This window comes from Corvus brachyrhynchos, unplaced genomic scaffold (genome assembly GCF_000691975.1).
Source record: "Corvus brachyrhynchos isolate BGI_N302 unplaced genomic scaffold, ASM69197v1 scaffold106, whole genome shotgun sequence".
Lineage (NCBI taxonomy): Eukaryota > Metazoa > Chordata > Aves > Passeriformes > Corvidae > Corvus > Corvus brachyrhynchos.
Window position 1 is genome coordinate 2,958,216 of NW_008238834.1, and position 14,426 is coordinate 2,972,641.

At 36.1% G+C, this 14,426-nt stretch overlaps 1 protein-coding gene across 1 annotated transcript in view; it reads left to right on the plus strand.

Annotated features, from left to right (window-relative positions):
- ROCK1 (Rho associated coiled-coil containing protein kinase 1) overlaps positions 1-14,426 on the plus strand; it is a 78,530-nt gene that overhangs the window by 43,953 nt on the left and 20,151 nt on the right. The window contains exons 9-19 of the mRNA XM_017738254.1: positions 287-378; positions 562-721; positions 3,141-3,207; positions 6,581-6,669; positions 8,222-8,270; positions 8,848-8,983; positions 9,348-9,439; positions 9,554-9,800; positions 11,324-11,430; positions 12,497-12,651; positions 13,521-13,662. Of these exons, the coding sequence (XP_017593743.1) occupies positions 287-378; positions 562-721; positions 3,141-3,207; positions 6,581-6,669; positions 8,222-8,270; positions 8,848-8,983; positions 9,348-9,439; positions 9,554-9,800; positions 11,324-11,430; positions 12,497-12,651; positions 13,521-13,662 (1,336 nt within the window). The remainder of the gene's footprint in view (positions 1-286; positions 379-561; positions 722-3,140; positions 3,208-6,580; positions 6,670-8,221; positions 8,271-8,847; positions 8,984-9,347; positions 9,440-9,553; positions 9,801-11,323; positions 11,431-12,496; positions 12,652-13,520; positions 13,663-14,426) is intronic.

Below are 14,426 nucleotides of genomic sequence, written 5' to 3' on the forward strand. Positions count from 1 at the left end.
CAGGAATGCAGTATAACAATTTGGCAATTGCCTGAGCTGTCCATGATGGTGGAAACAGAAGCAGCAGAGCTTCTTAGAGACAAAAGTTAAACCCAAACTGTTCTGAAATGTAGCTGCTGCGGTCATATAGATACATTCTTATGAAAACTTTAGAGTTATGTCTATGTTTTACCGGAGCTTGAGCGGTATTTTACTGTCTTTGTTGTTAGATTATGCCTTAAAATGAGTCTTTCCTTCAGAATAATTTATGGAATCTCATGTGTTTGACCAAAATGCTCTTTAACAGGGAAGTGAGGCTAGGACGAAATGGTGTAGAAGAAATTAAACGGCACCTTTTCTTCAAAAATGATCAGTGGGCTTGGGAAACACTCAGAGACAGTAAGTACAGTGCTTTTCTCAGAAATGATGGTCTGGTTTATGTATGTGTCATGTTAGCAAAGGGACTTTGGTTTATTTTGTTTAAAGGAGTTTAAAGTTGTATTTACTCTATACCAAGCAAAAATTTTTTTGTGATTTGAGTACTATAATAATTATTATCATAATATTTTGCATTTTTTCTAGCTGTAGCGCCAGTTGTGCCTGACTTAAGTAGTGACATTGACACTAGTAATTTTGATGATCTGGAAGAAGACAAAGGAGAGGAAGAAACATTTCCCATACCAAAAGCATTTGTGGGCAACCAGCTTCCTTTTGTAGGATTTACATACTACAGCAACCGTCGGTACGTATGCAGAAACCAAATTAACAGTGTATTCTTTTTTTTGGCACTGTTTCTGACTCTTACCAACCATTATTTAGATTTAAGTCTATTCAGATCCTTACTAATCATTCAGAATACTGAAAATTGCTCTTTTAATATTTTAACAATGATAACCAGTACTGCTAGGCATCATTACTTTAAAATATCACATTGTGTTGTTGAATGTCCTATTCTGCACTGAGAAGATTTTATAGTGATGCTGCAGAAGCTGAGCAGGAAAAATCCACTGTTGCCACAATTGCCACTACTAGGCAGAGCTGTCTGCAGAGCACTGAGTTGTGTGTGTAGAGTCATGAATCAGGGTTTGAAAGTCCGTTTGTTTTACTGCAAATTACTGTCCCTGAGCTGTATATGAAGTTTCCATACTTTACATCAGTGTTTTAGTGTGCAGTAAATTAAACCTTGACTTACTAGCAATATTTCCTATTTGCCTGCTTTCTGCTTCATAATTTTTCTTTTTTTTTAAGTACACATCCACTGCAGAGTGAGATTGTGATGCTTTATGGTTTTCACTATTGCTTGAAAGACTTCTAAACTACATCAGTTAAAATGTATTAGTTCGTGCTTTCAATAGTCATTATTATTGTAGGCCCTATGGTTAGCTATATCTACATTCAAAAATCTCAATAACTCTTTATTACTTGGAAAGCTGTTTTAATTGTGGTGTCAGGCTTAAAATGGGCTAAAACTTCTACTAGAACTGTCAGATAGAGACTGTTAGTTTTAGTAGCATTTCTGGATAGGAAAATCTTAAAGGAAATAAATCTGGTTTTCGTCCTTGCATAGAACAGGAAACAATTCTCCAAGCTTGTGGTGAAATTCTTTCCATCTCTGCAAAGAGTTGGATTTGTTGTTACTTTTTGCCATGGTAAGGTGTAGAAGGACTTGCAGGCTTTCCATACACTTTGGGTGAGTTCAGCAGTTCAAGAGTTTCACCTACTGTTCTCACTTTAGTCTGTAACTTTGAAAAGTTTTAATTTTTGCCTTGCAGGAATATTTTGGAATATATTGTCAAGAAGTAGCATTTTACGAGCTTGTTAGTAACAGAATTTCTTGCTTCCCCGTTTTCCTATTTGGGTGACAGTACCAGGAATTTAGAGAGCTAAGTGGCTGTGTTCTTGCTGTCACTGAACAGCTCTGCTCCTCCCTGCTACTATCATAACTTTGTAGGCTTACTAGAATTATAATGCTGGCCTAGAATTGAATTTTGTCCTGTGATATTCTGCTGTGGTGTGATGGTCTTGAAAACTCTGAAATGACTAGTCATGCTTGCTAAACCTGTAATCATAACTTTTGTTTTCTTTTTGTACTGAAAACAGTTCAAGTATTAAAAGAAAAATAAATCTGTATTTGGCCATTTTAACACAGGTTTTGGAATACCAGCTGAGAACGCTTTGTAGCCCTATCTGGCTTGTGAGTTCTCTTCTAGATTTGATGGAGCTGGTGCTGTGCCTAAGTATCACATTCTCACTGCTCAACAACCCTGGTGTGTAAAATATGGTGGCTTCTTGTGCTCCAAACAGCAAGCCTGATTCTATAAGGAAACAGCTTCATTTCCACTTTGTCATTTGATTGTCTGAAAGCTGGCCTGATGTTTAATTTGACCGTGGTTTGGAGATGCCTTTGATTTTACCCTCCTTGATCTTTTGGAGAGGTTTTTTTGCATCTGAAAAGATCCACGTGAAACAAAAAGAGGATGTGTCCATCTTTCTCAGCTCGTGTGTTGGAGAGTTACTCCTCACATAATCTGATGCCCTTAATAGATACTTTATGTCTCTTTAGAGCAGTTACCAGGCCAAGAATGTCACATCAAATACCAAAGGAATTTAAAAATAGTAATTTGTATTTGTTTACCTGACTCTTTAGAATCATCACAACTAGAAATTTATGGTATTTTTAGAAAACATTTATGTAAAATGAGAACACTGGCTTCAGGGAAAACTTTTTGTGTGTGGAACTCTTAGTAACTTTGTTGAAAGTCACACAATCTCTGCAGACTTTGCTTCATTACTGCTACTTGCTGCATAAGTGCCTGAGTAAATATTTATGGGATGGAAGCCAATGAGAGTGTTGTAACCACGGAAAGCAAAGTTTTTTTTAATTATTATTTAAAAAAAGAAAAGTGGTTGTATTAGTATTTGGCATAAATCCTTTTTTTCTGGAGGCCTTCTATTGCAGCTTTCTACTTTAACCTTTATAATAAATTGAATTTTTCAATTATATGTGCTTAAATCTGATTATGTTACTATTTGATTATCCATATTTTGGAGCAGTAAATCTGGGAGTTATATTTTAGGATGTCTGTATTATCTTAATATTTTTTTCATAATCTTGCCTTTAAACAGCTCTTCAAATAAAACTTTAAAAAATGTTTTTGCAGGTATTTAGGTGTCCCTGCAGAAAATTCCAATGATAACAGAACAGGCTCCAGTGTGGACAAAAGTGTGGTATGTCTTCATATTTACTGTATCCTAATAAAGAGTCTACTGCACATATAGGCATAAACTGTTTTGAGTTAGAAATGTTTTAAGTTGTCTCAGTGTTTGGGATATGAGAAATCGATGCATAATTTTTAGCTCTTTAGTATGGCCTCCCTAATAAAGCTATTGGAAAAGCAGAATTTCACTTCTTAATGTAACATTGATTTTCCTGAATTGAGTAAAATAGCCAAAATGTTTTGTGGAAAAGGATTCACAGTTTTTATCTTTAGAAATATCAAAGTGCTTGTGCAGTGGTTTTTAGAGTACCTTATCAATCCTGGGTATCTTTGTGGCAACCATGGGGAGTCTGGACTTCCAGTGAATTAAGTGGGAGGTGGAAGATAAGGTACCAAACTTGGGCATTCTGCTCCTTCACAAGCCTTCCCCACAAGCTATTGGGAGTTGGGGCATTGAGGATCTGCATTTCTAGAGCAGTTCACCTAGCAAGAAATGGTCAGGAATTCTTTCTTGGGAATACTCGTTCCCAAGCATCTTGACAGTCAGGTTTCTGGCAAGTTATGCTAAGGTGTTTGAGACTTAGAATCCAAGCATTCAACCATGTAAGTTCTGATATAAATCAAGCTATTCCCTGAGACTGGTTTGATATTTTACAAATTACATTCTTTCCAGAAGAAAGCATGGTCAAAAAATTAATAATTAACTCTAAAAGAAATCTTGGCTTTGACTATGATCTACTTTGTTAGTATATTTTTCTGTTTTCTGTTGAGAGTAGAAGAGATGCTGATTTGTGTTCCCTTTTCTCTTAAACTGTCAATAAAAAGGTTTAAGGACACATGGCACTACCCAGAGAAAATTTGTACAGGGCAGGGGAACTGATTATGTCCTTTATTGGGCAACTGAATTTATTCGTTGAAATGGCTTGATTCTTTTTGTATATTGATGTGTTTGATATATTTTCTTTTCCTAATGAGCATTTGACTGTTGATACAGTAAAATTTAAAACCAGAGCCAGACTTTCAAATATTTGAAAATACTAAAAACTGTGTGCTGGCTTTTGGTTGACTTTGAAGAGAGGTACTGAATGGACTTGGCGTACTCAGTGGAATACTACTCAGTCTGTAGTTAAAGAGCCCTCAATAGTCCTGTCCATATTGTCAGACATATTTGAATGTCTTGTGATTTTAGCAGTTTTGGGAGGTGAAGGTCTGGAAGAATTTAAGTGTAGGAAGGTTTAAATAAATGTTGAGTCTTTACTACAAGGTATTTTTACCCCACAGTTCTTTCTCAGCTGTTTTTCTTTCATTACATGCTGTAATGAAAACGGTAATGTTGACACACTGTTAGCAAATTAATTAGTTCTGGAAATATAACACAAGGTGTTACCTGGTCTCTCTGCATTTTGACGTACTGAATGTCGTCTGGGAGAGATACGAGTGCCACAAATTTCCAAGAAATCGATTGTTTTGCAAGTGTGTAAAACTTCACAGAATTAGGCCATGATGTTGTGCAAAAATGGAATTCAATGTCTGATTGCTTACTTTGGTTTAGTGCTGCCATAACCACCTGTAAACAGTTAGATTTTTGGAAAAAGATGATTAACAGATGCTTTTGCACTGGATCTTAAGTTTTCTTCATTGCTCAGGGTACAGAATCAGACTCACTATGCTGTAGTGATTAAGAAAAATGAAACACTATGACAGTTCCAGAGGGATTTTTCTTGACTTCTCTGCTGCAGACAGACTTTCCTATAGTCCTTTCCTCCCCTGCTTCCTACTCAAAATGGAAACTGAGAACAAACTAAAACTTAAAGGAGTGCTTTTATACTGAGTTAATTGTAACTCAGGATTTTCTTGAGGTATTCTTTAGTCTATTGATAGCAGATTGTGCAGAACTTTGTCCGGAAGCCTGTTGTCTCTACTGATATAATTAGACTGCTCAGCAAGCTCAGATGGGTCCCCTGGGGTCCAGCCTGATGTGAGAACATGCAGAGACGGAGAAACGCAAGAGGATGCGATAGCAGTCCAAGCTAGTAGGAGTCAGTACAGAAATGCCTCAGTTGCCAGATGTCTTTTTAGACTTGTTTCTCATCTATCCCATTTAGTTCCTCTGTGCACCCTGTCTGGAAGGGCTGTAACATGAATTAAAAGAAATGGAAGAGCAATTACATTGAAACTTCGTTATCCTGTTTTGGGGTGTTTGCTGCAGTCCTTTCTTATTAAAGTGAGAGCCTGTAAATAGTCTTGCTTCTTGCTTTATTTCTCAGTGGTTCATACCAGAGATAAATCCTTTGTGTACTGGTCCTTCCTTTTTCCTTAAAGTTTGGATTTAGAGGCCATCTCTTGTTTTTAACGACAACTATTGTTTGATCCACATAGTATTGTGTTCTATGTCACACCAGTTATTTGTTTTCCAGAGCTGCTCTGTTAAGTGCCGAAATGTGTAATTTTTGGATTTTTTTTGAGATTTTGGAGTTGAAACGGGAAACAAGAAAGGAAAGGATCAGAACCACTTGAATATGTTGCTGTGAAGAGAGTCTAGATTAGGAATGTAGTGCTTCTCTATGGAGTTCCAGAGCATTGAGGGAAATGTGGAAAAACTAAATAGGCCGAAATCCTGACAATATCAGTAGAAAGGTGAATGAATCAACACAAGGTTGACTTAATGAGCTGCCTCAAAGCTGACACCATCATGTTAACTGAGGATTTTAATGTTGGAATGGGATTATTGTGCCTAGATATTCGGTGGAAAGTAGATATTTTGAGGCTACATGAAAAGAATGAATTTCTGAGTTTATCCTGCTGGCAAACAGTACGTGCTATGCAGTAATGTGCTGTATTAACATCTGAAGTTTGTTACTATTTTTCAAACCTTAGTACAGTTCTAGCTGTAAAAATGATCTCTGGCTAAAGAGATGGTAAGAGCACTTTCTCCCCATTGCCAGTAACTGACAGGCCTGGTTCTGCTTCTTGAGCTTGTTGGGAGCTTGAAGATGCATTGCAAAATACATGTGGTGATTCATGCTAGAAGAAACTTTGAGACTAACAAAAGTACTTTCTTACATCTATGTAGTAACGTCTTTAGTAAGATTCCAAAGAAATGTAAAAACAAGGAGGATTAATGATTTAGCTTAGCCCTGTAAATTTTGAAGATATCCTAAAATTTCATGCGCATGCAAATGAAAAAACTGTGTTATTTCTTGTAACTAAATTTTGGGGCAGGGAGGGAGGGACATGCATCACATTTCAATAAGGTAAAATGTCTTTTTGGTAGAAGAAGGTAAGCTGTGATACGATGTAAGCAGAACTGAATATTATTAAGTACTTCTTTAAAGTTTCTAAATTTAATGCATGTTCTTTCATGTACAAATATATACTTAAAGCTGGAAAATATGCAGAAGATGATCTATGACTTAGAAGAACAGCTACATAATGAAATGCAGTTGAAAGATGAAATGGAGCAAAAGTGCAGGTGAGACTTTGAACTTTAATTGTTTACATAATTTAAATGTATCTAACACTTCAGTTTTGTGTTACTGCTTTAGGGATTACCAGGATAACACTAAGAATAGTATGGTAGTTCCCCAGGGGAGTTCCAGGCACAGCTTTAAGTAATTCTACAATTTTCTTGAGTATAGTATAAAGAAAATGTTTGGGTTTTTTTTTTTTCATTGACATCCATGTAACACATGTTCTTTCTGAACACTTAAGTGTTTGAGTTTACCTGATATCTCTGTATTCAGATGTTTTATTGGACTGAGGTACACACTCATCATGCTGATTTCTTTGAAAATGTGAGATTCTGTATATATGGCTTGTATTGGGTTATTAAAATTAATTAGCTGTTTTCCAAATACAGGGTACTTGTTGGAAAACCACTTTTTTTTTTCTATGACTGACATGTAAGAACAACTATTTGCTTTCTAAAATCCTGTTTCTACCATGTTGAAGAAGCATTTTTCTTGCAGCTACACTTATGAACAAATGGTTGAGATTATTCTTTTCTGATAATCAGGCATTTTTATTCAGAGTCATGCAAACTAAATTCCCCTTCAGTTAGCTTCTCCTTTTGAAGTCTTTTCCTGAAGGATTAAATAATACTAGGAGGCAACACTAGGTATAGGATACAGGAAGAATTTAGACTTGTGAATTAGAACCATAGTGTGTAGCTACACAAGCTCTTTAGGTGTAAACTGGTAACCGAAGTGGTCTGGTGGGAATTTATGCTGTGTGCCACTGTTGCACTGTTGGGAAGTTCTGATTGCTCTCCACAAGCAGGGCATACATTCTTGAGGGATACTCAGTAGCTGTCTTCCTGCAGTGCTGCTGGAGTTGTCAGAGCACAACTGTGTCTTCTGGTATGTCATACCATTCACTGTGCAGTTAGTAGACAGGAGACAGAGGCAGTTACAACAGTTAGCATTTTTTGTACCTGCCAGGTAGCCTTGTCTGGGTCCTTTTTGTTGCCTCTTTGAAGAGGGATAGCTGCCTCCAAAAATGCAGTGGATGTGTCAGTGTTATGGCCAGTTAAATGAGGTTTTACTGTGCGTTTTGCCTCACTCTCTCTGTAGTCCAGCATTCTAATACATTGCTTCAACAGAGAGACTTCCAAATAATATTATTCATATACCTTTATCTGTAGTAGGGAGCTGTCTACTGTGGAATTAATGAACTATGGTAGATACTTGGAAGTCACAACTAGAGGAAGTTTTTGCAGCTTACCAGGGTGTTCTAATCTTAAGGATAACCTGTTGTGTACATACACTATTTTTTGCAGATTAAGGGATAACATGTGGCATCTAAAGTTTTGCATATTTAATCACTGCAAAACTGATAAATACTTAGTGATGCATTTTACAAATTATTTGCAGTGATTGATTGTCTTCAGTTTTAAATGTTCATTACAAAATAACATTAGTCAAATTATAAATGTTCACTTTAGTAATAGTCACAAATCATTTCACTAGAAAAACAGTATGTATAATGTATAATGTATCTATTAAATGATCTTGTGTTATTTTTAGATCTTCAAACATAAAGCTAGACAAGATAATGAAAGAACTGGATGAAGAGGTAATGTTTTTTCCTCACTGAAGTTGCCTTAATTGGCTAAAGAGTGGAGTTAGGAATAGTACTTCTATGATTATAAGATTTTTTTATGTGACTAAAACAATTGTTCTGTGTTCAAGTTTGAGACCTAACTATCATGTTTCAAGACATAGCATTGGGAGATAATATTTTTACTTGTACACGTTTTCAAAAACTTTTCTTCCTGTAAGTCATACTGATTTCTGTTTACTCTGGTACTTATTTTGCTTAGTCTTGCTCACTGCAATTTTTCTGGAGTTTATCAAAATCAATTACTACAAAAATACAGCTTATTTTCTATTGAGTCCTTCTCTTGTCTCTTGATAATAATTTTGTAGCTACTTTAGATGTAATCATACTAACAACAATTTTTCTAGTAATTGTATAAATTTGTCATGTAGAAGTTAAAAAAGCCATCTTTTCTGAAAACCTTTCCAAGAAAGCCAGAAATTCATTCATTGAAACAATGTATCAGTTTCCTTGTTTAGTTAGTTGCAGAGATACTGATTTAGGGATCACTCCTTCAAATGTAACTATAAAACACCAATTCTTTGAATTTTAGGGAAATCAAAGAAAGAACTTGGAAACAACAGTGTCTCAGATTGAGAAGGAAAAGGTGGTATTACAACACAAGATAAATGAGTACCAAAGAAAGTTTGAACAAGAGAATGAAAAAAGACGTAATGTGGAAAATGAAGGTATGCAATATTGTCCAAACATTGGTACTGATTAGGTATATGATGTGTTTTGGAGAATAATTTAGTATCATAGTATCTTAAGTGCTATGCAACTTCAAAGAAAAGGGATCTTTTCAAATAATGAACACAGATTTTGAGGGTTTTTTTATTTGAACCCAATTTTTTTGTTCTTATTTTTAACTTCTGTTCTCTGCACTGTGCATTGTTGGTCTGCAAGCACACAAAAAAATATATAAGAAGCAAAAAAGTCAACAGAAGATCTATTAATGCAAAAAATATTTTTGAGCATGTTTGTGTAAAAAAACAAGAACAAAACCCTAAGAGTTTTTTAATACGCTGTATTAATAGTGCAATTTCTCTTTAGTGTCCACACTAAAAGATCAGATGGAAGACTTGAAAAAAATCAGCCAGCATTCACAAATTTCAAATGAGAAGATAACACAGCTACAAAAACAAGTATGTTTTTTGTGTTCTTTGTCTTCATTATTTCTTAGATTTGAGCATTCAAATGTAGCAAAAGTGGTTCCATGATCTTTATATTTGAGAATCTTGTCTGGTTTGTTTTAACAGCTAGAAGAAGCAAATGATTTGCTGAGGACAGAATCGGACACAGCTGCAAGACTGAGAAAGGGTAACACAGAAATGAGCAAGTCATTAAGTCAGGTTGAATCACTGAATAGAGAACTGCAGGAAAGGTGCAGAGTTCTGGAAAGCACAAAACTGCAGGTGGAGAAAGATTATTACCAACTACAAGCAGCTTTGGAGTCAGAACGAAGGGACAGAAGTCATGGATCTGAAATGATTGGAGAACTACAGGGTAATTATTCTGAATTTATACTTTACCAAAAAAAGTTGTGATAACCCTACTTAAGTGGAGTACAGTTTGATAATGGGAGGAAAGCCAACCTGCAAACAATGCGTGACTGAACAATTTCTGAAGATTGGATCTGGCTTCCTGATCATGTTGAGCAGCTCTTGGGAGGGAAAGAGAATATCAAAATCAAGGAGTGTCAAACACTGTGAGTCTGGGGCTGCCCTGACTAAAAGTCTTGAGTCCAGTGGTGCAAAAGTATGAAGAGCTGATACAGTGCTAGAGAGGATGCAGCCTGTCTTACTGCCTTGTGCAGTAGCCAAGTTGATATATCCTGCATTTTCTCTTCTTTCATTTGTGGAGAAAGCTATTTTTTTATTAAATTGCATTTTTCTTTTATGATGATTCGACATTACTTTATAAGCAAGGTTAAGAGCACCAATAAGGGATGCAGATGTGGAATCCCTTTTTTCAGGATGCTTGAAACTTTTTACTATTTGTACTGATTCTTCATACTAGGAGCTATTCAGATGCATTAGTTCACGATTGTGCCTGTGCTAGTGGACCCTGACTCTTAACTTGCCATTTTGAACCATCTGTGTGCAGTATTGAGTTTCCATGAGGTGCAGGCTTTTGATGAGGACTCTCCTTTCCCTTCTAAAAGGGAGCCTATAAGACAGAGACTTTTTACCAGGGCCTGTAGTGACAAGGGGCAATGGTTTTGAATTGAAAGAGAGTAGATTTAGATACAGGAAGAAATTTTTAACAATAAGGATAGTGAGACCCTGGGACAGGTTGCCTAGAGAAACTGTTGTTACCTTGTCCCTGCAAGTGTTTCAGGCTAGGTTGGATGGGGCTTTGAGCAGCATGGTCTAGTGAGAGGTGTCCCTGCATGTGGCAGGGAGGTTGGACCTAGGTGGTTTCCAAACCAAGTGATCCTACTTAGTATTTCATATAAACTCTTATGCCACACAAGGGTAGATGCTGTGGGGTTTGAGGAATAGTTCCTTTTTCCATGTCATAGCATTTAAAATCATATAGGATGTTTTTGGTTGGAAAAGACCTCTAAGATCATTGAGTCCAGCTGTTAACCCAGAACTGCCAGTGCCTGACTTCCCTATGGTTTGAGTCACAGGTGAATACATGTTGTGTTAGTACCCACAGATCTGAGACTGACATTCTACGTAATGTGCCTTATCTACATGTTAGTGAAGTTAGCATCAGGAAAGGTGCTTGTTCCATAGCATAGCAGAGCTTGGGTTAATGAAAGAAATTTTGAATATTAGATACTGGAAGTGATGGAAGGCAGTAACCATTTCTGCATGATTGGTTTTTGTGAATTGTTACTGATGGCGTGCATAAAGAGTGTCTAAAAAGGTCAGTTTCCCCTGCAATGTATGGCCTTTGCATGGCTGAAAAATTTGAAGTATTTGAAATATTTTATGGGCCCAGAAATCACTAAAAGTTCCAAAGCCAATTGATCTAAGTAAAGTAACTAATATTGAGTGGTATTTAATTTTTTGTGGCAGTTCGGATTACAACTTTACAAGAAGAAGTTAAAAACATTAAAAACAATCTTGAAAGAGTGGAAGTGGAAAGAAAACAAGCACAGGATATGCTTAATCATTCAGAAAAGGTATGGTGAAATTCTTTTGAGGCTGATGCTCTTTGTCAGCTTTTGACTATATTTTCAAATATTATTTATTGTTCTAAATTAGTCTTATGTTTAGATTAACTGAGTACTGCTAGTTTACAGTCTCATCAGGGTGGTCTCACAAGTCCTCAGGTAGTTCTTACTTGTAGCACCAGGCGTAAAAATTGTGTTTGTCATTCACTATCACTGGTTCAAGGATCCAGTCCTACTGCCAGTAGCAAGGAATTTTTTTTCTGCTGCCTAACTATGACTGCAAAGACTTGCCTCTGAAAATCTATGAACTTTTTGAAAATCAGATTTTTTTTTCTGCCTTTACTGGATTTTAACTTGACTGGATCAGTGCTAGTTGAGCCTTTTGCTCAACTTTGGTGCGGCATTTTTTTCTGTCCTTCTGTCCTTCCTTCTGAGAATGTCCACCTAACATCTCTGATCTCCTCCATGTGATGGAGAAACAAGAAGAGTAAAAGGGAATATTGCATCCCTTCTCCAGACAACTGCAGAGTTAACTCTCTGTAGTGAGGTCAGGTTAAGACTTGCTGTGCTGTGTGGTCTGTGCAAATAAACCAGAGATTGAACTGCCAGTGAGGGAAGAGGTGAGCAATTCTAAGTTGTTGTTATGTGAAGGAGCCTTTCAAAGGCAAGTCCTCATCTCTCAAAGCACATCTCCAGTGCTTGTTTGATGAATTACTGTTAATGCCTGGCAATCCTAGCAATGAAATAACATGATTGCATCCAGGTAACAATAATTCAGATTCCTCTGTGTTCTAGGATGTCAGTTCATTAGTTGTATGTTTCCAATTTAGGTGACTACTGATTATTCAAACTGGGTTGTTTTCATTATCTTAGAAATTTATTGACTACTGAAAAAAAGTTAATTAAATTTTTTCCAGAGCACTGAGTACAGTTTTGATCTGTTACTGTTCTTTATTAAGCATGGAAAATAACATTGATAATCTCTTGATAACGAAAAGTTAATACTAAAAAACAGAATAAAAGGGTGATTCCCTCACGTATTGCAGAAATCTGGTAACTTTTCCCTTATCTTTAGGAAAAGAATAATTTAGAGATAGATTTGAACTACAAGCTGAAATCCTTACAAGACCGGTTAGAACAGGAAGTCAATGAGCACAAAGTGACTAAAGCGCGGTTAACTGACAAACACCAGTCAATAGAGGAGGCAAGATCAGTTGCGATGTGTGGTAAGTGTTTCCTGCAAGTTTCAGGTAAATACGTAATAAAACGTGTTTTGATCGCGGTGTTTTAATGCACATTGTCTTACTACGTAGTACTCTTGCACTAGTGTTTGATCCCTTGTGTAAAGAAAATGCGTACTGAAATCTTAAAATATGAAAACTACACATTATAAATTATTTTCCCGAACATGCTATTTCATAAAAGTTGTATTGTTTCTTAATGTTTTGCATACCTTACTTCAAAGCCTTCCTTGGCTTCTAAAATGCTATTGAATCTTGAAATGCCGGCTAATGCTAAACGAGATTGAAGGAATGCATTATCAAGAGAGATGTCTGAGTGTTCATTCCTGTGTAACTGCATAAAAAATACCGGAGTTGTATTAGGCTTGTCTGAAGTGAAGGGAGAAGTTTCTTTTATAGACGTATGTACGTGAATCAAAGGTGTGTCTTGATCTCATAATTGAGTATGTCAGGTTTTCTCTGTGAAGGTCATCAGTACCTAAATGCAGTTTTTAGAGTTAAATAAATGGCAGTGTTTTTTTCTTTTGCTACTATCCATTCATGGAAATGAAACTTTGCCTTACTTCATAATGATTACTTCAGGAATCTGTGTTTTTTATTTCTTTCACTGTTTATCTTTCAGTTGTCATGATAATGTTCCAGTGCTTTCTTTGAATGCAGATTGGAATTGTATTTCTTTTTTAGTGTTCCTTGTAATAATGCCAGGATCTTTTTACTTAGTAATCAGTTGATCAAACAGCAAAAGAGCTTAGATAGCTGAAGAAAGGGGTCTGAAAAATATTAGGATATTTAAGACTGTTTGCACAAAAGCATGCTTGCAGATGCTACGTATTCATATTTGTTGTTTTTCTTTCCCAGGGAAGAACGGGCAGCAAGAGAAAAGGCAGAAAATCGAATAGTTCAAGCTGAAAAACAGTGTTCCATGTTGGACTTTGACCTGAAGCAATCTCAGCAGAAACTGGAACATCTTCTTCAGCAAAAGGAGAGACTGGAAGATGAAGTAAGCAAAATGTTCATCACTAATAATTTTCTATATAAATAAGAAACTAGAGTTGCACTGAGAAATAGAAAATTAACTTACACTGATCTCCTTATAATACTACAGCTCTCAATAGAATTGAGGATAGTTGTTCGCCTAAGTAGGTTTAGGTAATTTCTTCTTGTTTCTTAGCTCTTACTTTCCTTACATATTTGAACCTCAATTCAATATAACACATTTTTTTGTGTTTTCTCTTTTTCTAAAGAAAAAATTTACTTGTGAATTTGACTGTGCAGCCTGATTTACAGATCTGAGTTTGTGTTGTCTAGTTTGCATTCTTTCCAAAATTTGTTCAAGGAAATGCAGTTAGAACACTGAGTGTGAAAACTAGGTCTTAAGAATGATAGCTTCATCCTTACATTTTCTTTACAGGACAGTGGGAATGAAGTTTGTAACACCTCTCTTAGGGGTCATGACTCATGTAAATTAGCTTTTAGGTAGTTGGTAAGCTGCATTTTTTTTCTAGGGTGAGAGGTTTTTAAAATCTGAAATCCATGGAGAGGTTTCCAGACAATTTGGGCTTCTTCAGTTGTTGTCCTTCAGAAAACAAATTGGGAATTTTGAAATAAACTAAAAATGGGAAAGCTTTAGCATCCTGCAGCGTCATAGCCATAGGTTCTGTAAGGGCAGCATCTCTGTGTGAGATTGTTGCTCTGAAATATTGGGAGATTCAGGAATGTTTTGACATATGGTACGTGGTGTAGCATCTAGTTAGTGGTGTTTAA